General features: G+C 39.9%; 1 protein-coding gene across 2 annotated transcripts in view; it reads right to left on the bottom strand.

Moving 5' to 3' along the window:
* ABLIM3 (actin binding LIM protein family member 3) overlaps positions 1–23,709 on the bottom strand; it is a 187,991-nt gene that overhangs the window by 102,539 nt on the left and 61,743 nt on the right. For both annotated transcript variants that reach the window (XM_044664440.1, XM_044664441.1), the window contains exons 2-3: positions 13,263–13,400; positions 315–498 (exon numbers count right to left, since the gene is read on the bottom strand). In XM_044664440.1, coding sequence (XP_044520375.1) covers positions 315–498; positions 13,263–13,400 — 322 coding nt within the window. The remainder of the gene's footprint in view (positions 1–314; positions 499–13,262; positions 13,401–23,709) is intronic.

The raw sequence follows: 23,709 nt of genomic DNA, 5'->3' as shown, positions 1-23,709 counted from the left end.
TATATATATATATATATATATATGAAAGTTCCATGACAAGAGACCAGCCCAGTTTGAGGATGAGCTTCCTAACAATTAGATATCCAACAAGAGAAGCCTGTCTCTCTTTCCCTAGGAAGTCTCTGAATCAAAAGCTGGACGAGCTCCTGTACCTGAGTACTTGAAGGGAGATTGAACTAGATGCCCTCTAAGGTCCCTTCCAGCTCTGAGAGGCTGAATGCAATGAAATCAATAAATAACAAGAAGGGAATGGCTTCTTTCCTTAATGGCTTCCATAGGGCTTGCCCCCATCCCTCCACACCCTGCTTACTCACCTACACAAGCTGCACACGAAACACTTGGGGTGATAGGTCCTGCCCAGGGCGGAGATGACCTCGCCTGTGATGAAGTCCCGGCAGCTGTGGCAGCGGGTGCCATAGAGCTGCTGGTAGTCTTGGGTGCAGATATATTCACGGTTCTTGAAGAAGAAGCCAGATTGGGCCAGGTCACAGCCACACACTGGGGGGATGGAGGGAGGGGATGGGAGGAGACAGAAAACACAGGGTGGGGGAGAAGACAGGGTTAGCCTGGCAAGAGATCCTCGTGGATCCTCGCAAGGATAGTTCAGAGTCAGTGCCCAGATCTGCCACTCACACTTCAGTGAGAGGAATCCCATGAGGGATTAAAAGGCTCTTGGAAACCAATGAGCCAGGGAGGTGGAGGAAAGAGCAGTGGACCTGGGTCTGGATCAGGAGGCTTAAGTTTGGATCCTGGATCTAGCACTAAGCCCTGGGACTTTGGACAATCACTAGCCTTTTCTGAATCTCATTTTCTTTGTGAAGTGAGAATAATAATACACAGACTATCTAAATCACAGGGTTGTTGGGAGAACTTGTTTTATAAACTGTTAAGTGCTAACAATATATATGTATATACTTATATATATATATAACTATTGGGAATATAACTATTGGGAAACTGAGGTCTGGAGAAGGGAAATTACTTGTCCAAGATCATGCAAAGTTAGTAACAGAACTCCAGGACTAGAACAAGCAATACAGTCAGAAGGGCCTTAAGAGATTATCTAAGCCTAGTTTGTTTGTTTTTTATTCTTGGAATCAATACTATGTATTGGCTCCAAGGCAGAAGAGTGGTAAGGGCTAGGTAATGGGGGCTAAATGACTTGCCCAGGGTCACACAGCTAGGAAGTGTCTGAGATCAAATTTGAACCCAGGACCTCCTATCTCTTAGACCTGTCTCTTTATCCACTGAGCTACCCAGCTGCCCCAAAGATGAAAGGAATTTGCCAAAGGTTACACCTTAAGTTAGTAGTAGCATTTTTCATCTAAAATTAGAATAATTCATTCATTCATTTGGTAAATAATTAAATATTTTCTTGCTGAAGAAAACACAGATATACGTATGATAAAACCCTTGCCCCTGGAGAGCTCACAGTCTAGCAGGAGAGTTAAAACATAGATACAGATAGTGGAAAGAGGTTAGATGTCAGAAAATCTAGGTTCTACTCCCAGTTCTAACACGTAATCGCTATGTAATCCTGGGCAAGTCAGATATCTGAGCCTCAGATTCCTCAGCTATAAACACATAGTCACATTACCTACTCCACAGGATGGTTGTGAAGAAAACATTTTATGAATCTCAAGGTGCAACATAAATTTGAAGTATTAATATTATAACACAAGGAGATGAGGTAAGAGTGGTAAGGAAAATATCTATAAAGTGTTATGAGGGTTCAGAGGAAGAAAGATCACATGGGCTAGAGGCCATGGGAAAGTTTCATGGAGAAGTCCTGAAGGTTCCTTTCAGCCATGACATCCCATATTCTATAACATCTGGTTTCCCCCAGTTCTAACATTCTTCACTTCCCATGCTAAGTTTCCTTCTGGTTTGAACATACTATGTTCCTTGTTCAAATGCCCTTGTCCAGCTCTGTTATTCTATGGTCTAAGGTTTCTACAAGCTCTGATATTTCACATTTTTCTAGCTAACTCTAACATGATATTACAAAATCCTTTCCAGCTCTGAGATCCTATGCTCTAAAGTTTTTCCAGCTCTGATGTTCTAGGTTCTAAAATTTTTGTCCTGTTCTGACATTCTGCAAGTCTACAACAAGGAGAAAGAAGGAGGATTGGCTTTGCTCCAAGCCTCCCCATGTGTAAATGTATCTTTAACCAGTTATGAGTGAGACCCCAATGTCTTCAAAGACCACCCCACAGAGGGGCAGTTATGTGTGGGTGGTGGATAGTGGTATGTGTGTAAGAGCTTATGGAAGTTGTTTCAGTGGCGAGCCTTTCTTTGATCAGACACCCTGAACGTACATCAGCACCAAATAGTGCCTGGCCTCAGAGGAAGGCTAGAGTACAAATTGTTCTGGAGTGGGCAGATGTCATTTCAGTTGACATCATGATTATGGAATTCATTAGGTCATGGCCTCCAACCCTGTTGGAAGCTGCTTCTGTTTTCCCCCTTTTCTTTTCTCTTTTGTCCTCCTCCCCCAGGGCCACCTCTCCCTGTAGGAAAAATCAGGAAGCCAACAAGAAAGCTTGGAACAGTGTGTCCTTTCCTCCATATAGCCCCCAAGGGAACAGAAATAGGGAGCTTTGGGTGGAAAGGATGAGAGGGGCAGAACTGGTAAGCCTGAGAGGTCTAGTGGAGGAGAACATTTCAATAGGCATTGGGAGAGCCAAGATTTCAGTCCAGATTGGTGATGATGAAACGGGTGATGAGGGAGATGGAGACTGATGGAGGGTGGGAAAGTTCCCACTATAGAACTAACAAATTGCTATATTTCTTGCATAGACTTTATTAGGTACAACTTTAGTGAGATAATCAAGAAATCAGTTGGCCCAGCTTGGCCACCAACTTAGTGTGTAACCCTGGAAAAGATACTTCCTCAATCCTGGCTTCAGTTTTCTCCTCTATAAAGAGAAGGGAGTTGGACTAAAGATACTTATACCACATTTCTATAGTAATTTAGGATTTACAAAGCACTCTGTCTTGGTGAAGTGGGTAGTGACACCATCACTATCTCTGTTTTACAAAGAAGAAAGCCAAGGTTCATTGTGTTGAAATCCCCATAGTAACACAACTTGTAAGTGTCAGAGGCAGGATTTGAATCCAAGTCTCCTCATTACAAGTCTCAGGCATTTTCTACTATAGTAAACTTTCCTACAAAATAACAGCTGACATTTATTTAGAGTCTTGCAATTTAGAAAGCACTTAGCACACATTATCTCATTTGATCCTCACAACAACCCTCTGAGGTAAGGTGGTATAAGAATTCATTATCCACATTCTTCAGATGAAGAAATTGAAGCTTAGATAAGTCAAACGACCTGCTCAAAATCTTGCAGCTAATAAGTAGAAAATCCAGAACACAAATCCTGGGCTTTGGCTTCCATGGCCAGTATTCTTTCATATTATCTAGAAAGTCATGGGATGATGTACAAACAGCATTGGCCTGGGAGTCAGGAAAATTGAGTTCTAATCTTAATTCTAATACTAACTCACTGACTGACTTTCCAAAAATCAATTTCCTCATCTGCAAAATGAGGAGGTTGAACTAAATGACTTCTGAGATACCTTCCCAAATCTAGACCCATGATCTTGTGATCTCTGAGGTTCCACCCAACCCTAGGATTCTGTTATTTGGAAATAGTCATTTCAAATATTATTTGATTCAAAATGAGTTCTCAGAGTAGGTAGAGAATTTTATAAATAGCAAAGTCAAGTTGGAAGGTATTTTGTCTCTGGGAAAGACTGTATGAGAATTTCCCATAAAAACAGCCTCTGTGCTTAGGATGTATTCTTCTTCTCATTGTAATTATTATTATTTCCTATAATATCATCTGGACAAGATAAGATGCTATAATCTTTCAGAAAATCATCTGATAATCTCCCAGACTAGAAAGCTCTTTGAAAGTATCTGAAGACCTTTAGAGGGGCTCCTTAAGGATACTTAGGATCATGCAAAGATGTGGGTGTAGTTACAAAAGCAGGAACTTCCAATGGGTGAAGAATGTGTGAATGTGTAAGCAGTTCATTGAGTTAGTCAATGTGGATGTCTCTAATATAGAGTTCTGCAGATGGACAAAGAGTCTGGCCTACAACTAAGTGGAAGAGATTGGGCTAGATTTCATCTGGGGTAACATGCAGAATCCTACTTGCAAGGTCTTTGATCTGTAGGAGTCTCTAGGCTCCACTTCTGCCTCTTTGGACTTTCTCTACCCATACCTCTTTTTCTCTATTTCTACTTATTCCACACCCTATCCCTCTTGTCAGTTTCCTTTTATATGTTGTTTTCCTCCATTGGACTGTAAGATCCTAGAGGGCAGGAATTGTCTTTCTTTCTACTTATAGCCCCACTGCTTGGCACAGTGCCCAGTATATAGTAATAGTTTCATAAATGTCATTTGAGTTAACAGCTGAAGAGAGTCCACACTGTTGAGATAATAGATCTATTTTTTCTAGAGCCAAGCACAGAGCCATGTAAATGAATGGCAACTTTATCCTTAGGAAAGTCTCCTCAGGGTCTTTTTTTCTAACTTCCTATCTAATGTGGACCATCTCACTGTCACCCATATTCTCTCCACTTTGAGAGAAGTCAACTTCAATTTTAAGAATATTCCCAAAGTATAATTTAGGATCACAGAACTAGAAGGGAATGAGGAAGTTGAAGTAACCAGGGACCAGAGTGTTCAAAGTGGGCAGGATTTAGGGTGGAAAAGACTAAAAACAGGTCCTGAACACACTGGGAAGAGAAGAAGAGCTCCCTGGAGGTCATGTGGGGATGTGGGCAGGATGGAGTGAACTTTAAAGGAGATGTGGCTAAAGCTGAAGAGATTCAGTTCAAGCATGATCTCCCCTGTGAAGCCTTTTCCAATTTCCTCATTTGTTAGTTTTTTCTCCCTCCTCCAACTCCTTTATGCTTAAATTCTTTTTCATCAGCTTGATTCAATTCAGAGGCAACTGGCAGTGTAATGTTGACCTGGAGGCAGAAAAACCTGAGTTGAAATCCAACCTCAGACACTTTCTGGCTATGTGACCCTAGGCAAGTCACTTAAACTTTGCCTGACTCAGTTTCTACAAGTGGGGGAAACAATAGTCCCTACTTTACAGGATTGTTGTGAAGATAAAATGAGATAATATTTGTCAAAGTGCTTTGCAAAGCTTAAAGTGCTATATAAATACTAGCTATTATTAGCTACTTGTATTATTAAGAACTTAATAAGTGCTAGACATTGTGCTAAGTACTAGAGATACAAAGAAGGGCAAAGGCAGTCCCAGCCCTCAAGGAGCTGATGTTCCATTAGGGAAGAGAAGGATGTTTTGTTTTTGTCTATTATGGCAGTGCCTGGAATAGTTCCTTATACGCAGTAAACAATCAAAGACTTTTTTGTTTCTGTGCTTTAATGTGTGTGCGCAAAAGAATTATTGGCCCATTTTCTTGACTTTTTGAACTAGAAGCTGGTTAGAGAATCTTAACCTAGGACTGAAGGATATAATCATAAGTAAGGATAGTTCCCTTTGCACAAAACCTTCAGGGTTCTTAATGCTCTCTTTAAGCTCTCATCCACTTGTCTACATTTTTTTCTCATGGCAAGGCGCCTGAAGGGAACTGTGCTCTAATAAAGGCTTGATCAATGCTCACCACAGAGGAAGCAATATTTTGGCCTTAGTCCTACCGTTAACAGATTGGATCACATTTTTCCCCCTTTTTAAATGTGATCACCACAATGACAAGTGATCATTTTTAGCATCTTACTCTATTTGCTTAATTGATCTTATTCCATATTTGCCTTAATTGAACTTTATTTTACTCACTTTAAGTATAAGCAATTTTCTTAACTTGATGGGGCAAATAGGGACCGCCTTTAAGAGACAGCAGAGAAAAAGTAGGCAGGGATCTAAAACTATCAGAATTGCAAGGGGCTTTGACTGACACAACGCCCATTGGTCACAACTCTAAAAGAAAGGCAAATCTGATCCTATAGGAGCCTCAAGAAGTTTCATTTTTCTCAAGGAATAACATAAAGTCTCAAAATAAATTTAATTGAACATCACACCCAAAATTCAGATAGTTACTCCTTTAACCATGGTCAGATCCCTGGGCCTTCTTGGAGTTTGGTTTCTCCAAAAGTAACATGAGAAGACTGGACTAGATCAGTGATCGCAAACCTTTTAGAGATGGAGTGCCAGGCCCTGCCCCTTCCCACCCCAGACCCAGTGCCATGTTCTACCCTCCAAGTGAGTGCTGGGTGTGCCCTATGCCCTGCTCCCCTACCCTTACCCCACATAGGTGAGGGAGAAAGCACTCCCATTGGGCTGCTGGCTGAAGAGGTAGGTGAATTGAGGGATATCCTCAGCCAGTGTAGAGAGGGGGAGAGGAGTGGCCCAAGTGCTCTGCTCCCCTCCAGCTCTGCTGCCTGTGAGCCACCCACCTTACCCCCTGTGCACTCCCATTGGCTGTGGGGAAGATGGATGGGGGAAGGTGAAAAAAATGTTAGGCACAATGGAGAGGGGGAGGGGAGCAGCTCTGCCTTTCTAGCAATGAACTCTGGAGGTAGGGTGGGGGGGGTAGTTGAGTGCCCACAGAGAGCGCTCTGCATACCATCTTTGGCACCCGTGCCATAGGTTTGCAATCAGTGGACTAGATGATCTCTGACACCCCTTTCAGCTCTGACATTCTATGACCTTTGTTTGTTTTTAAGGTCTCTTGTATTTCTGAGGTTTTGCCTGAGGTCTTAGACACAGAGAACATCAAGGGTTAGGAAATGACAACCCTGAATTCAAAGTCAATGATAGTTGTGTTCTTGATAATAGCTTTAGAGCGTTTCTCTATTCTCTTATGTAACTCAGAAGTCATGGTGTCTGGAATTCAGAGGTTAGCGACCCCTCTTCCCACAGTCACCAGGGAACACAGTATTAGTAACTTGGAGCTGGGGTGGTGGTGGAAGATAATTCCACTCTTATTGTCTAGCAGATAGATGGTGGGAAAAAATAAAGGCAGTTGGATGTACAGTCAGGAAGACTTGAGTTTCAAATCTTGTATCAAACACTTACTAGGCAGGTGACCCTAGGCAAGACCTTCTTTCAGCCTCAGTTTCCTCTTTTGAAAAATGAGGATAATAATAGCACCTACCTCTCAAAACTGTCATAAAATCAAATAAGCATATATGTATATGAATATAAATGTGTTTATATTATTTTTATTATATATAATTCAATATATGTTGAATGTATTCAATGTATAATTCAACTTAATAATAGTTTTATATACAGTGTGCTTTGCAAACCTTAGCCATTATCATACCAGTTAGGATGCTGGAGGAAAATATGTGTTTCTGGCTCCCCATATCAGAATTCTAAAAGCACTATTCTACAGAATCACTGTAACTAAGAGTAGTTAGGGACTACTGAGCCACACTAATTGGATAGAAATGTGATATTGAGAAAAGAGACAGAGGTAGAACATGTGGTTTTAAATTCCAGTTCTGTTATTTATTAGCAGTATGATTTTGAACATTTTATTTGTCCTTAGTTCCCTCACCTGTAAAAATAAGGATTTTGGAGTCCATAACTTCTCTACACGTCTCTTCCAGTACTAAATATTTTATCTTATGACTTCCTCTCCTTTTCTTTGTCTGCAAAATGAGGGGCATCTGGGGTGACCTTTTGTAGCTTGGAGGCCAATGATGCCCCAGGACAGTGATGGGCAAACTAAAGCCGGTGGGCCAGATGCTGCCCGCAACATTATTTCTAATCTCACGAATGCAATGAGGATCCAATACAATGAAACTTTGAAAGAGTTGCCTTAGGAACAGACTGACAGATGAGCATTTCCTTTCCTTTGGCCCCCTCTTTAAAAAGTTTGCCCATCACTGCCTTAGGATATTTTGGATTATACAGACACCCAACTGTGGGTTGGCCCAGGAGCCTGACTCCTGCAGGGAGTTGGTTCATTCCTTCTGGACAATTAGTCCCGAATTACAGACGAAGGATTTATCCATGAAATTTGGGATATAAACAGTTCTTATGTTGGAGGTGAGGATTGCTCCATGTCACATAGCATTTAATGATAAGAAGAAGAGATGTTTAACACTGTGAAAAGGCTGGGAACAATTGCATCATAAGGTAAGCATATGGTTCTCATATTCTTAGTACAGACAAACATTGGCTCGGTAGCATAGTGAGAAAATTCCTGGATTTGTAATCAAGGAACCCGAGTTCAAACACTGACTTTTATTCTTGTTACCCATGGACAGATTATTTCTCCTAGTTAGACCTATTTCCTTTTCTGTATAATGAAGAGGTTGGACAAGATAATCTCTTTGGTCCCTTTCAGGCTTATTCCTATATATAAACCTATGATCTTGCCCCAAATACCATCATTTTGCAATAATGTAGTTAGTGAGTTACAGCCAAACCGCCTCATAAAGTTGTAAAACACTATAATATCATTTAACCAACTGCCCATCTATAACATTTTTATTGCTAATAAAAAATAGTATATTTTTAAAGTTCTTTATAGCTTACAATAAGCTCTCCTCACAACAGCCCCAGGAGGTTCATAGGATGAGTATTATTATCCAGTTTTCCAGATGAAGAAACTGAGGCCCAGGGACAGTAAGTGTCTTGTCCAACATCACATAGCTGGGAAGTATAATATTTGGGACAAAAACCTGTCTCTTGACCTGATACCCAAAGCACTTTTCCATTGTGCTATTATGCTTTTTTATGAAATGAAGTTATCACCATAATTTGATTCTACCGAATTATTGACAAGAAATAATAGAAAGAGAATTGAACTTGGGGCCAGAAGTCTTGGGATTGAATTTTGGCTGCATCTCTAGCTGAGTCCCATGGTCTAAGAGCTTTTTTTGCTCTTCTTTTACTTCTATAAACCTCAGATTCCTAATCTTTAAATTGCAAATGTTAGAAGTCCCATTCTTTCCCTTCCAGGCTTTGAAGCAGTACAAAGAACACTAGAATGGTGGAAGAGGGCCTGTGCTCCATTCCTGGCCCCATCATTTACCACCTTTATAATCATAGATCAGTCACTCTATTACTGGGCTTCAGTTTCTTATTTTTGTAAAATGAAAGGGTTGTGCTAGATGTGTTCTAGGAACTCTTTCATCTTTATATCTGTGTTTCTATGAGAAAATCACTGTAAAACTTAAAGTAATAGAAATATAGAAATGGAAGTTATAGTTATTATTATTATTAATAACTTTAGACAGGGAATTTATGTAAACAATGGAAAGGGAATCATAAATGACAATCACACTAAAAAGAAAATTAATTGTAACATTTTTCTGTGATAATTTGACTTTCTTAAAGACATTCAACTTGGGTCAATTTGAATTTTTATTTGTATTACCTAAATATCTACTGGCTGCCAAGGCTGCATGGGAAGGAAGATCAACCTTAGATGGGGGAAACTAGAACTGACAATAGTTCTTGAGAAAAGACCCCAGGTCTTAGCTGACCACAAGCTTAACCACATCAATGAAGTGATGGGACTGCTATTTTTTTAAAAAGCTGATCCTGTCTTGAAATCTATTGTTTTAGAAGAATAGAGGTGATAGTCTTAGTGTCCTCTGCTCTGCTCAGATAATTCTCAGAGCTTTGTGTATAATTCCAAGCAGCAGATCTTAGAAGGAACATTTGCACAGTTATAGAATAGAGTGATTTGGATCAAAGCTGTGTTACATGGACTGGTTCACTTGAAGAAGAGAAGACTGAGTGTGGGGAGATCTTAGAGTATGACCAATGTCTCCAGATACATGAAGGAATGTCACATGGAGCAGTAAGCAAATCAATATTACCATTCCTAGAAAGGTCATGTCACTCAGTTTCTATATGACTCCATTCACCATTCCTGTGCCTCTCCTAACCAAAACACCCACTTCTGGCTATCACTTTCTTCTAGGTGTTTTCTACTAGAATATAAGCACCATGAAAGCAGCCACTGCCTTATTTTTTTGTATTTGAATACCCCAGGCCTTATCACAGGAACTGGCATAGATTAAGTGTTTAATAAATGTTTTTCCCATTCATTCATTCATTTGATTAGATTTTTTTTTGGCTTAGTCCCTGGGGGAAGAACTAAAAAAAGGCAATTGGCTAATACTTCTACTTTTCTGTGAACAAAAATGTTTTCTCTAGGGATCATTGACTCAGACAGTTGTCCAAGGAGGTGTATTTTTTCTTCTGTATTCCTAAGAAAGTAATGATCACTCATGGGGAAGTTACATGGCAGCTTGGAAGAAATGATGTATTTTTCCACTGATCTAGGAACATGGAATCCAAGTTCAAATTCAGTCTTTACCACTAACTACCTGTATGACTTCAACATCTGTAAAATGTAGAGGTTGGACTTGATAGTTTTGGAGATCACTTCCAGCCCTACACCTAGGACTTTATGTCTATGTAAATCTATATAGACTGACAAAGGAGTTGGGAAATTTAGGCCAAGCTGGCCAGGTCTCTAGAGGCAGAAACCACTCATGAGAATTGGCCTCAGGGGAACCTGATTAGGCTCTAGGCTGAGAATGGATCTCTTTCTTTGATAGTTGGAGATGACAGAGATTTTAGCTCAAAATAAGGAAGAACTTAAAAATTTGGAGTTATCTGAAAATTAAATGGATTGTTTCATGAGTAGATTCAAGTAGGTAGACCACTCTTTGGGGATACCGTTAAAGAAATTCTTGCATTGGGTGGGAAGCTGGGCAGATAACTCCCCAAAGTCTCTTTCAAATATAATTCTATGAATCCTAACATCAGCCACAAAGTTTATGGTTAATCCACAACCCATCTGCTTTGAATCAAAAGGCTTCATAAAGTTAACATAGGGCATAGCTCTTACTTATCCTTAATCTCCTAAGATTGTTACTGTCAGAGAAGGATATCAAAATTACCCAGAAAACAGGTGTTCTTCTCAGAGGCATTCCTATTTTTCACCCAGAAGCTGTGAACCACCAGATGCTATCAATTTAATATAATAGCATAAGTGGTACTTTTTTTCCAGATGTTAAATAATTCTCTTCCACTGCCTCTCTGTGGTGAGGAGACCTTGGAATCTCAAAGGATATGTAGAAGGGCACAAGCTCAGCCAGACTGCAACAATCTGGAAAAGCTTTAAAGTCAAGCCTATTGATAGATTTCTGTGTCTGTTGCTTGAAGACTAGGCTAGCTCAGGGTAAACAGATTCATTATCAGAGAGGATGACCACTAAGGGATGAATTACTCTGTCAACAGCATCTAGTGAATTCCATTTATTTGTTATTGCCAGGTAGATAAGATAATAGAGGAAGCTAAATTCACAAATAGATTAAATTATGGAACATGGGTCAAAATTCAGCCCTGACATTTGCTATCTGTGTGACTTTGGGCGAGTCACTTAACTCTCTAGGCCTCAGTTTCCTCATCAGTAAATTGAGATAGCTGGATTTGATGGCCTCTATGGTACCATTCAGTTCTAAATTATATGGTCCTTTTGGATGATAAAATAAATCATTGGAGGGCAGAAATGTTTTAGTCAAATAGCATCATGGTAAAAACCCCAAGACCCTCCTTCTGAAATGACCAGTTCTTCTTTATTATTTTTTTTTAAACCCTTACTTTCTGTGTTGGAGCCAATACATAATATTGGTTCCAAGGCAGAAGAGTGGTAAGGGTAGGCAATAGGGGTTAAGTGACTTGCCCAGGGTCAAACAGCTGAGGCCAGATTTGAACCTAGAACCTCCCATCTCTAAGCCTAGCTCTCAATCCATTGAGCTACACAGCTGCCCCCAACCTGTTCGTAATGGCCTTATATTCATTCAACATTGAACAAACATTTTCAGTGCCAAAGGTTTACAGAGAATTGTGCCTGGTCCTGGAGGATGATACAAAATTTAGATAAGACATTATGCATTTCCTAATGGAGTTTACAATTTGTAGGTAGGTAAGACACAGAGAGATAAGTATTTTTAAAAAATGCATTAAAGAGGGATAAAACAAAATGTTACATGAGGCCTGAGAAGGGAAGGCATTATTGACTAGGGCTGTGTTGTCAAGCCTATGGCATGAGTGCCGGAGGGGGATGCTCCTCCCCTACCCACCACCCCCATGCCTGAGGACATTTCTCTCATCACCCACCCCTCTGTCCAATAGCCCAATGGAAGCACTTCCTTCCTCACCTATCTAGGGTAAGTTGAGGGAATCACATGCAGTGTGAGGGCACAATCTGGGCACTCAGTCTCTAAAAGGTTCACTAGACTAGGGAATGTATGGGAAGACTTCATGGAGGGGGCATCATTCCTAAACTCAAGGAAAAGAATCTACCAGACCAAACATCTTAATCCAAGGTTTAGAACAGGATTTAGCATAATGGAAAGAGCACTGGCTCTTGAGTCAAGAGGACCTTGGGTGCAAATTCCAGGTCTGACATTTAATAACTTTGTGACTTTGGGTAAGCCATTTAAGCTTTATGGACCCTAGATTTCTCATCTATAAAATAAGGGTGTTGGACAAGATGAACCCTCAGGTCCTTCCTCCCTCTCAATCTATTACCTTGTGATTAAAAGCCATCAGATGGTTTGGGACAAGGGAGAATATTGAATTTGGTATCAATCACTACTTGATAAAACTTTTGGGCTCCCATTAACTCATGAAGAACTACTTACTAACCTAGCATCTGCAAAATGGAAGGAGTATCCTCACTGATGAAATTATGGAACCTTGGAACATTGAAATAAAATAGATAATCTAAACTTCAAGAATGGCTAACTTCCCTATGGTCCATCTCATACTTAGAAGTTCCTTCCCACCTTCCTTTGTGCCTGAAGATAGATCTCTAAGAAAATACCATGACACTAAATACTGAGACCCCCATCTTATATCTCTCCCAAGACCTAGCAAACAGGACTCTGTATAAAATGGGAAGTATAATAGAAAGAACACTAGACTTGAGAAGAGACCTGAGTTCAAATCCTGGTCCTACTACTTACTAGTTCTGTGAACCTCAGTTTCCTCACCTGTAAAAGCTGGCTGATAAAACTTGTACAGCCTTCTTCATGGAGTTATAATGGAGAAAGCACAGTAAATAAAGTACTAAAAAATGTGAGCGAATATTTTCATTTGTTGAATTAGATAAAATTCTTGAGAAAATGTAGGAGGGCCTCAAGGGACTGAGGGGGGTGTAGTTTTTGCCTTAGCTCTTTTGGCCTCTCGAGTCTCATCATGCTTGGGAATTTGGGCAGTGGAACTGGGCCTCCTACCTTGACAAGTGAAACACCTGATGTGGAAATGGTTATTCTGCACACGGACCACTTCCCCTTTGCAAGTATCCCCACAGCGATAGCACTGGATGACATTGGTGCCTCCCCCAGGATTGTAGGGGTTCTGCTGATAAGGAACTGTGAAAAGGAAAAAAAAACAGGATCATTATCAAGCAAGACCATTTCTCTTCAAAAACTACCATTCAGGGCCTTGGAAACTGGCCACTGTTTGTGGCTCCCAAAAGCCCAGTGCACCACAATTAACCTTGCAATCTCTCTCCTTGAAGAGTTACCCTTTGGATTATCCATTGTTTACAGAAAGCAGTAATGTGACTGTAAGCAAATATTGGGGATCTTCCCCCAGCACCAGTAATGTGACCTGTCTTTTCCCAGCCTTGGGACAGGCAATGGAATGTTTTATACAACATTCTCCCTCATACAGACTCTGGTCCAGCCAACCTGGTTCTCTTGCTGTTCCCTTATTCCATCCCCCACCCTATGCATTTTCTTCTCATCTCCATCTCTTAGAATCCCTAGTTGGCTTTTAAGACTCAACCCAAGCACCACTCTCTACAACAAAATCTTTCCTGGCGACCACATTGCTAACAAAGCCTTCTCTCCTCCAAATTACCTTGTATTTATTTTGTCTATGTGGACTTACTATATACATTTCTTCTGATAGAATGTAAGCTTCTTGAGGGCAGAGATTTTTTCAAGAGGGCCTAGAACATACTAGGTATTTAATAAATGCTTGTTGATTGTGTATTGTAGGAATTAATTGAGTATAGAGGCCTTATTCTTTTTATGGAGACTATGGAGAATATTGTAGAGGGAGATAGTACAGTATATAAACTAAAGAGTTTTTATTACTGTCAGTCAGTCATTCAATATGCATTTATTAAGTGCTTACTATGTGCTAGCCACTTTGCTAAGTACTAGCAGATAGAGGGGAAGGGACGGGAATAAGTATTTACATAGCACCTACTATGTGCCAACTACTAGCAGATATTGGGGAAGGGAATAAACATTTCCATAGTGTTTATCATGTAGGAGGCACTGTGCTAAGTGCTTTTTAAATACATTTTACCTCGGGGGCAGCTAAGTGGTTTAAGGATTAGAATTCTAGACCTGGTGTCTGGAGGTCCTGGGTTCAAACCTGGTCTCAGATACCTCCTAGCTAGAGGACCCTGGGCAAGTCACTTAACCCCAATCACCTAGCAGTTACCATTCTTCTACCTTGATGTTGATACTAATATAAGACAGAAAGTAAAGGTTTAAAAACAAAAAGAAAGATGAACCTAATATTATCTCATTTGATTTACATAATAAGGTTTCCAGTTTAGAAGCCAAATGACTACCAGTCTGGTTTTTACACTGGGGATTCTTTAGAGCAGGGATGGTGAACCTATAGCACGGGTGCCAAAGATGGAACTCAGAGTGCTCTCTGTGGGCATGTAGCCACTTTCCTCCCCCTCCCCCACCAGAGTTTGTTACTAGAAAGGCAGACATCACATCCCCCACCCCTCTTCCCAGCAGCCCAATGGGAGAGCTTTCTCCCTCCCCCGTGTGGGCTAAGGGGGGCAGGGTGCTCCTGGCACTCAGTGGGGTGGGGGGAGGCATGGCACTTGGTCTGGGGGGTGGGATGGGGGCAGGGCCCAGCATTCCATTTCTAAGAGGTTCACCATCACTGCTTTAGGGTATACATTAGATACACACATAGACACAGACAGACAGACAGACAGGATACCCCCCTCGCCTCCCCATCCCTGTACTATTTATAGGAACAGGAATGGGAAAAATAAGAATAATGATAAATTAGTATTCATATGGCACTTTAGGGTTCAAAATGTTTTATTATTTATTTTAATGTCTTTTTTAAATTTTTTAAATTTATTTTATGACTTTTTTTTTTTAACCCTTACCTTCCATCTTAGAATCAATACTGGGTATTGGTTCTAAGGCAGAAGAGCGGTAAGGGCTAGGCAATAGGGGTTAAGTGACTTGCCCAGGGTCCTCACTACAATCTCCAGTACTCTATTTCTCAATTCTTTCCCAGACCATCATTGGCTAATGTCCTCTTCCCTTCCCCATCCTGACTTTTTGCTGAACCAGTTCAACTTCATAATGGCCTCTTTTCTTGAGTTCCTTGTCTTCTTAACCTTATCACCAATCTTGCCCTGCCAAATCTCAGCCTTTGTTTACTCCTATCATCAACTGCCTTTACTCCTACTCATGAGCTTTTGGTTGCAGATGAAGAAAATCATGAAATCATGTTGTCTGGGTTCACTACAAATTTATTATACAGTCTAAACTGATATATCCTGATGGCAAGGCAATCTTTTTATACCTCCCAAATCAATTCACTGTTTCACTCACTACACCAATTTTTCTAAACCTTTTCATCCTTCTTCAAACCTCCTATGGCTCCTTCTTCTTCCCACCTCTCAGCTGAGAACCTTGACTAATATTTCATTTAAGAAAAATTAAGGCAGTAAGCCAAGAGCCCTTTTTCCCCCTTCCCTCCTTCTCAATTCACATCACACAGATGCCTTCTACCACTTTCTCCTTGTCCACTCATCTCAAATGAAGAGGTAGCCTTTCTCCTTTCCAAGATTAACCTCCCAACATGCACAAACGATTTCACAAATGATCCCATTCTATCTTGTCTAATAGACTGCCTAATAACCCTAACCCTTCCCTCATTCCCAAACCTCTCACTCATTTTCAATCTCTCCTTGTCTATTGCCTATTTATTTCCTTACTGCCTATAAGAATACCCATGTCTTCTCCATCCTCAAAAAAAAACCTTACTTGATCTGTCCACCTCCAGTAGCTATTATCATAATATCTCTCCAATCCTTTGCGGCTAAACCTGAGAAACCCATTTACAATTGGTCTCTATATTTCTCTTCCTCTCAGGCTTTTTAAATGGTCTTCAATCTTGCTTCCAACCTCATTATTCAACTAAAAGTCCTCTCTCCCATTTATCCCAGTTATCCCAGTTATCAGTAATAACTTAATTGTGAATCTAATGGTCTTTTCTTATTCCTTCTCCTTGATCTCGATCACTGTCTTCTCCTTGATATTCTTTTTTCTCTAGGTTTTTGTGACACTGTTCTCTCATGATTCTCCTCCTACCTGTGTCTCCTTAGTTGGATCTTAATCAAGGTTGTGCCCATTAACTACAGGTGTTCCCCACTGCTCTGTTTTGGGCGTTTTTCTCGAAGTGTATTATTTTACTGGTTGATCTCATCAGCTCCCATAGATAGATCCAACTATCATTTTTATGCAGATGATTCTCAGATCTATTTGTCAAACTCTTATCTCTCCCTTCACTTTCTCATTTATATTTCCAACTGTCTACTGGACATCTTGAACTGGCTAACTCATAGTCATTTTAAATTCAACACGCTCAAAATTGAACTCATTATCTTTCCCCCTAAACCTTCTCTCTTAAGTTCTCTGTGAGTCAGAGATGCCACTTACTTCCTAGTCAACCAGGTCCACAATCTAGTTTCTGGACTAAGACAATATTCTTTTTATTGATCTACCTGTCTCAAGTCTCTCCCAACTCCAGTCTATCTTCTGCTCCAATATGCCAAATGTCTTCCAAAGTGAAGATCTGATTATATCACCTTCCTATTTAACAAATTCTCTATTACTTCAGGATAAAAAATATAATCTTCTGATTGACATTCGAAGCTCTATTACCAAACCCTTTCCTACTTATCTTAGGTTTTCCTCACACACAACACTGTTTCTGGACTCCTGACACTTTCATTGGCTGTCCCCTATGCTTTGAATTCTCTCCCTCCTCATTCTATCTTCTGACTCCAAGTATTAGCTGAAGTCCCACTTTCTGCAAGAAATTTTCCCAGACCTTAATCTTAATGTCACTTTTCTAACATTATCACTATTTTACCCTGTACTATCTTGTTTCTACAAAGTTGTTAGCATGTTGTTTCCCCAATTAGACTATGAGCTCCTTGAGACCAAGGACTTATTTTTTCCCTTTCTTTGTAATCTCTAGAGCCTAGAACAGGTGCCTGGCATACATTAGGCACTTAATAAATGCTTGTTGACTTCACTTCTTTCCTTTGTAGAAGTTTCTTTTCAACCTCAATCAAAAAGTAGGAAGGGTCAACATGATTAACAGTGTATTTACAAAGATGAGAATATTATTTTCTTTTACTACAAAACTTGGCTAATTCATTCACAGTCAGAGCTCCAGGGTTTGTTTTTTTTTTTTTTTTTGCTCTGTTAACTATGAGCAAATTACTTCACCCTCCAAGCTTCAGTTTTATTATGTGTAAAGTAGGATTAATATGATCTTGTTTTCTAGAGTTTTTCTAAGGAAATGTTTTATAAATTTTAAAGCACAACAAACACATGAGTTATTATCATCATTTTTATGAGAGTAAGAATCATCTTTATGAGGTCCTGGGTACCTCTTAAGAAACCCTAATGTATTTTACTGTCAGACCCTCTGAATAATAAGTCCAAGGGAATGGTGATTTATCTTCCATGTTCCTGGAAAAGGAAGGACTATTTGTGCCTTTGAATGACAGGAGGTGGAGAAAGGTCAGTGCAGGTCCAAGATGGTCAAGAAGAGAATAAGGATAGATCACATGGCAAGCAGAACAGAGAATAGGTGAGTAACCAAAACATTACACTGGTTTTCTCATTAAGATGTCAGAAAGCAAGGAGGGCCTCCAGTACATTGGGTGGATTTCCTGTGGTTATCTTATGAGAGGAACTGGCCCACAGGATGGGTAGCTATGTGAGGTTCTGGATCTTCATTATGAAGGAACATCCAAGTTAATGAGATTCCCAGATCTATTTGAGCCCTTGAGTGTTCACATGCTAAATTGTTGGTGTCTGTAGAGATCCATAAATAAACGCTTTAATCTGTAAATCCTATCAGATCCAGCTATAGCTCATGATTATAAATAATTGATGACTCCTTTCATTATTAAAAGGTTTTCCTGTGTAATAAATCATTTTAATTTAAATAGATAAAAATCTGAGATTCCTCTTTTGACCCCTTTTGTGATCCTTACGATTTCTTGTTGAAAAGTATTGTGGCCTTATTGAAAAGCTTTAAGTTCCTAGCAAACCTGAATTTAAGAGGTTAACACTTTTCCCCTTTGGCCAGGAATGCAGCTGCCTGGTACAGCCAAGGCCAAAACCTTAGCAGGGGCAATTCAACCCTGAGAAAATATTTCCTGACTTGGCTTTCTGATAAGAACCCAGTCAAAATTCAGCCTTGGTCTTGTTCTATTCTGAAGCCAATGAGACCTTTTGTGTTTTGATATGACATAATTTGTAACTTCTGCGCATCTGTGAAGTTTTGGGGGTGGGGTGGTTCTTTTGTGTGAAATAAGTCTTGAAATATATATAATAAACTCCATGCTCCTGGAGACAGAGCTGGACGTATGAGCTAAAAGATCTTTAGTGTCCTTACTTCTTATCAACTAAGCCATCTTTATCAGATTATCAGAGATGATAAAAAGATTTCTAGCTATTCATAAATACATGTACATATATTACACACATCCACATATATATGTATACATATTTATATATGTACATATAAACATATGTTTATATTTATACATCATTACAGTTTTTCAGAGTTGTGGGACTACCTTCTGAATCAGTGAAAATACAAGGAGAAATAACTTTTTGTGTATGAGAAAAGAATATCGTTAGACAAATAAAGCTATATTGCTTTCATGTACTTAAAGTAATTAGAACTTGGCCAAACAAAAGTCATTCCAATGAAGTTGGAGAAATCACTTTAATCCAAAGATTCTTAATCAAGAGTCCATGGGATCCAAGGATCTGTGGATAAATTTCAGGAGGCCCTCTACTTGAAATCGAGTATTTCTTTCATTTATGAACGTAGACAACAAACCATTATTCTGAGAAGGAGTTCCTAGGCTTTATAAGATTGCTAAAAGGGTCCATGTCATTTGCACACACATACACATATTAATAGGCCCTGTTTTAGAGGATGAGAATAGAGAGGGCCTGTGATTTCTCTCTTTCTCTTTCTCTCTTTCCTTCCTTCCTTCCTTCCTTCCTTCCTTCCTTCCTTCCTTCCTTCCTTCCTTCCTTCTTTCCATCTTAGAATTGATACGAAGTATTGGTTCCAAAGCATAAGAGTGGTAAGGGCTAGATAATTAGGGTTAAGTGACTGGCTCGGGGTCACACTGGTAGGAAGAGTCTGAACCAGATTTGAACCCAGGACACTTGTTTCCAGGCCTGACTCTCAATCCACTGATCCACTTAGCTGCTCTATGGACCTGTGATTTCATTGATACAATGATGAGGAAACTCCCTATATCAAAGCAGGCAAGCAGCACCCTCCCTGCAGCTCACAGTCTTAGGAAGCTGCCTCCAACACTGGAAAAGCTAAACAATTTGCCCAGGGGTCACACAGCCAGGAGGTTTTAGAAGCCTGACTCAAACCCCAGTCAGTCATACTGAGTCTGAGGTCAGCACTCTATCCATTATAGCAGGCTGCCTCTCCTGGGTGAGACCAATTTATAATTAGCATATCAATTGCTTATAAATTGGTCCATCTAGAGTGCCTAAAAATAATTTGCTCATTTAAGTAGGTTAAATTTGCCCATAAGATTTCCTAACAAGATCATTTTATTTAGCCAACTCTTTCTCAATAGATAATACAATGATATATACTTCAAGCCAATTCCAGTAGAATTATAAAAGCTCACATTTCATAAGACCTTTCAAAATACTTTATCTCCTTTTGACCCCAGACTGGTTGTGTGAGATGAGATGAGCCATGCAAGTGTTATCAACCCTCTTTATAGATGAGGAAACTGAGACCCAGAGAGAGAAAGGTTTTTGGTGGTGGAGGAGAGATTCAAAACTCAAAGGTCTTTTCAAGATGTGACATTCTATGTTCTTACAATGCTGATGTTCTGTGTTGTAAGAATCCTTTTAGCTCTACCTCACCAATCTCAAGATCTCATTTTGTTATTATATTTTAAGTTCTCTTATGTTCCCTTTTAGCTCTGACTTTCTATGTTTGTTCTAAGGATCTCTCCAATTCCTTGTTCTGTGAATAAGAGCATCGCATAATAGATACAGTGCTAGGTTTGGAGTTAGGAAGATCTGGGTTCAAATTCTGTCTCTAATACTTACTAGCTGGGTGACTCCACACAACCTAGTTAAACTCTCAGTATTTTCGTTTCTTCATCTGCAAAATGGAGACAGTAACTACAGAACCTCTCACAGGTCTGCTAAGAGACCCAAATGAAATAACGGACATTCACCATACTGAGAACATGAAAGTAATATATAAATGGCAGCTGTTATATTCGAAAGCCCTCTAGCTCTGACATTCTATGACCTATGTTTGAACATGAGCCAATTCAAAAGAGCATCTATTAACACCTATTAAATGAAAGGCATTATGCTAAGTGCTAGGGATACAAAGGCAAAAACAAATGTCTCTGGGGCTGGAAAAAAATGCACTTCCCCCGCATATATGTGTATATCTGGTGTGTTTATATAGCGTGTATGTGAATATATATGTATATATGAATCTATACATGTACAAAATGAAGACAAACTAAATATATGAATGTAAACACATGCACAAACATATACATGGATGCTTGTATATTGAACATGTGTATACACATATATTTATACTTAAATGTATATACACTATAATATGTGTAGATATTTCTTTGTATAGTTATTCACACTCATGTGCATACCTACTACTTATGTAAATACACATACATCTATATGTATCCATACATATTATATATTATACATCATATTTAATATATTATATATTTATATGTATTATGTAGGAATATTTATTTTATTTATAATATAATATAATATAATATAATATAATATAATATAATATAATATAATATAATATAATATAACATATTATATTATATTAGTATATATTTTAACCTTTGCCTTCTGGCTTAGAATCAATACTCTATATTGGTTCCAAGGCAGAAGAGCAGTAAGGTTATACAGTGGAGGTTAAGTGACTTGCCCAGGGTCACACAGCTGGGAAGTGTCTGAGGCCAGATTTGAACCCAAGACCTCCTGTCTCTGTGCCTGGCTCTCAATCTACTGAACCACCCAGCTGGCCCCTGTAAGATTAAAAATTAATGCCCTAATAGTCCAAGTATTATATTTTATAAAGTTTATTAATAATAACTTGAAGCAAAGGGAAGTAAAACCCCAGTAAAGAAAGAAATTTCCCCAGACCACACATGCAGGAGAGGAGATCGCAGAGCTGTCAGAGAAGGGAGAGTGAGGGTAGGGTTACACACAAATATATACAAAATGTGGTGGAGAGAGGAAAGGAATTCTGGGGAACGTAGTCCTGGGGTACAACATTCTATGTATACATATATTAAATCATGGTGCATTTATAGTATATATATGTATATACATGTAATTATTTATATATGCACATTTTATAAATGTGCAGGAATCTATACATGCCTATAATTTGAGAAAGGGTTAATAACGGGTAGCACCAGGATCAGGGAAAAGAGGGTTGGTATTTGAGATGGGCCTTGAAGGACGATAAAGGACCTCAGAAGTGACATGAGGAAAAGAGTGCATTCTAGGCATGGTGGATGCCCTATACAGTTTCAAAGAGCAACCAGTAAACCAGTTTAGCTGAAAAACAGAGTTTGTGAAAGGGAATTGGAGGAAATCTGGCTGAGAATGCCATACTGTAGATGCTCCACTTTGGGTTCAGGGCCACCCCGCCCCCATCCATCCCAAGGGATCTGGGGATAGGTTTCCTGGGGGTCTACTTGGGGGAAATCATTCTATTTTCACTAACCTCAAAGTGAAATTTCAGTTTCCTTCCATGACTTATAAACATTGTTCAGAGAAGAGGTTCAAAGGCTTCCAAAGCCTGCCAAAGAGGTCGGGGAAAGAGATAAAGCTCATGGACTCCTGTTGTAGAGAAGCTCAAAGGGCTGGCTGAGGAGTGTGTCTTCCACCCTGGATGCAAAGGGCTGACACCGAAGATTTTCTAGCAGGAGAGTGACATGGGCAGACCTAAGCCTCGGGCAAATTATTTTGGCAGCTGTGTGGAGGGAGGATTAGAAAGGAGAGAGACAGCAACAGAGAGATCACTTAAAAGGTTACTGCAGCAGTGCAGGTGAGGGGTGACGAGGGCTCGAACTAAGGCAGTCACTCACTGTGTGAAAAGAGAGAAAGTGGAGAGGTGCAGAAATGGCAAAACCTGCCAGGCAGGGAGAGGGAAAACTCAAAGGGGACCGAAGCTACAATCTAACTGAACGGAAGGAGAAAGATGCCCAGTGCTTGGCACAAAGCCTGGCACATAGTAAGCATTTAAGAAGTGTTTGTTGACAGGCTGACAGACATAGGGAAGTTTGGAAGAGAGACAGATGTATATGGAAAAGAGGAATCCCATTTTGAGTATCATTGCTCTCATCTTCAGAGCTGGAAGGGACCTGAGAGGCCAATGAGTCATTTTATAAAGAAGAAAAGTAAAACACAAAAAAGGTAAGTGACTTCTCGAAGCCACACAGCTAGGAAGTATCGGAGATGGGATTTGAACTTGGGTCTTTCTAATTCCAAGCCCAGGGCTTTCTTCATTGCTCCAAACTCTTGGGAAGAGGTGGTACGGGGTAGCAGGGAGTTTAGGCCAGAGTTTTGACTTAAATATTTGGAGATCTGGTTTTGAAGGATCTGGTGAAATTCCTATATCATGGGAACAGTTAGGTAACTAAGATTGAGAGCCAGGGCTAGAGATGAGAGGTCCTGGGTTCAAATCTGACCTCGGACACTTCCTAGCTCTGTGACACTGGGCAAGTCATGTAACCCACCTTGCCTAACCCTTATCACCCTTCTGTCTTAGAACCCATATACAGTGTGGACTCTAAGACTTCTAGAAGATAAGGATTAAAAAAATGTTATATTGCAAAATCTCTATGGTTTCTATCTCAACATGAAGCACATCTTACATAACTTGTTTCCATAATTTCAACTCTGAAAGCTCTTTTTCAGACCCTAATTTCTAGAATCAGGCTTCCAAAGAGGATCTCTAACAGAGAGCATGCATCGGGCCCGTGGCAAGCCTGGTGTTAGAGGCCTGAGGCTGCTCAGCATCCAGCCTTCCTGAGACCTTGCTCCTTGGAGCTTTCCGAGTTTCTAGTCTTCAGTACAAGGTGGGATGTGTGAAGCCTTCCTTTTCGGTCCCCTCCAGTTGTTTTTTTTTTTTTTTTTTTTTTAATCCTTACCTTCTGTCTTGGAGTCAATACTGTGTATTGGCTCCAAGGCAGAAGAGTGGTAAGGGTGGGCAATGGGGGTTAAGTGACTTGCCCAGGGTCACACAGCTGGGAAGTGTCTGAGGCCAGATCTGATCCTGGGACCTCCCATCTCTAGGCCTGGCTCTCAA

Source organism: Gracilinanus agilis, chromosome 2 (assembly GCF_016433145.1).
Source record: "Gracilinanus agilis isolate LMUSP501 chromosome 2, AgileGrace, whole genome shotgun sequence".
In the NCBI taxonomy this organism is placed as follows: Eukaryota; Metazoa; Chordata; class Mammalia; order Didelphimorphia; family Didelphidae; genus Gracilinanus; species Gracilinanus agilis.
This window is presented reverse-complemented; position numbering and strand designations above follow the sequence as displayed.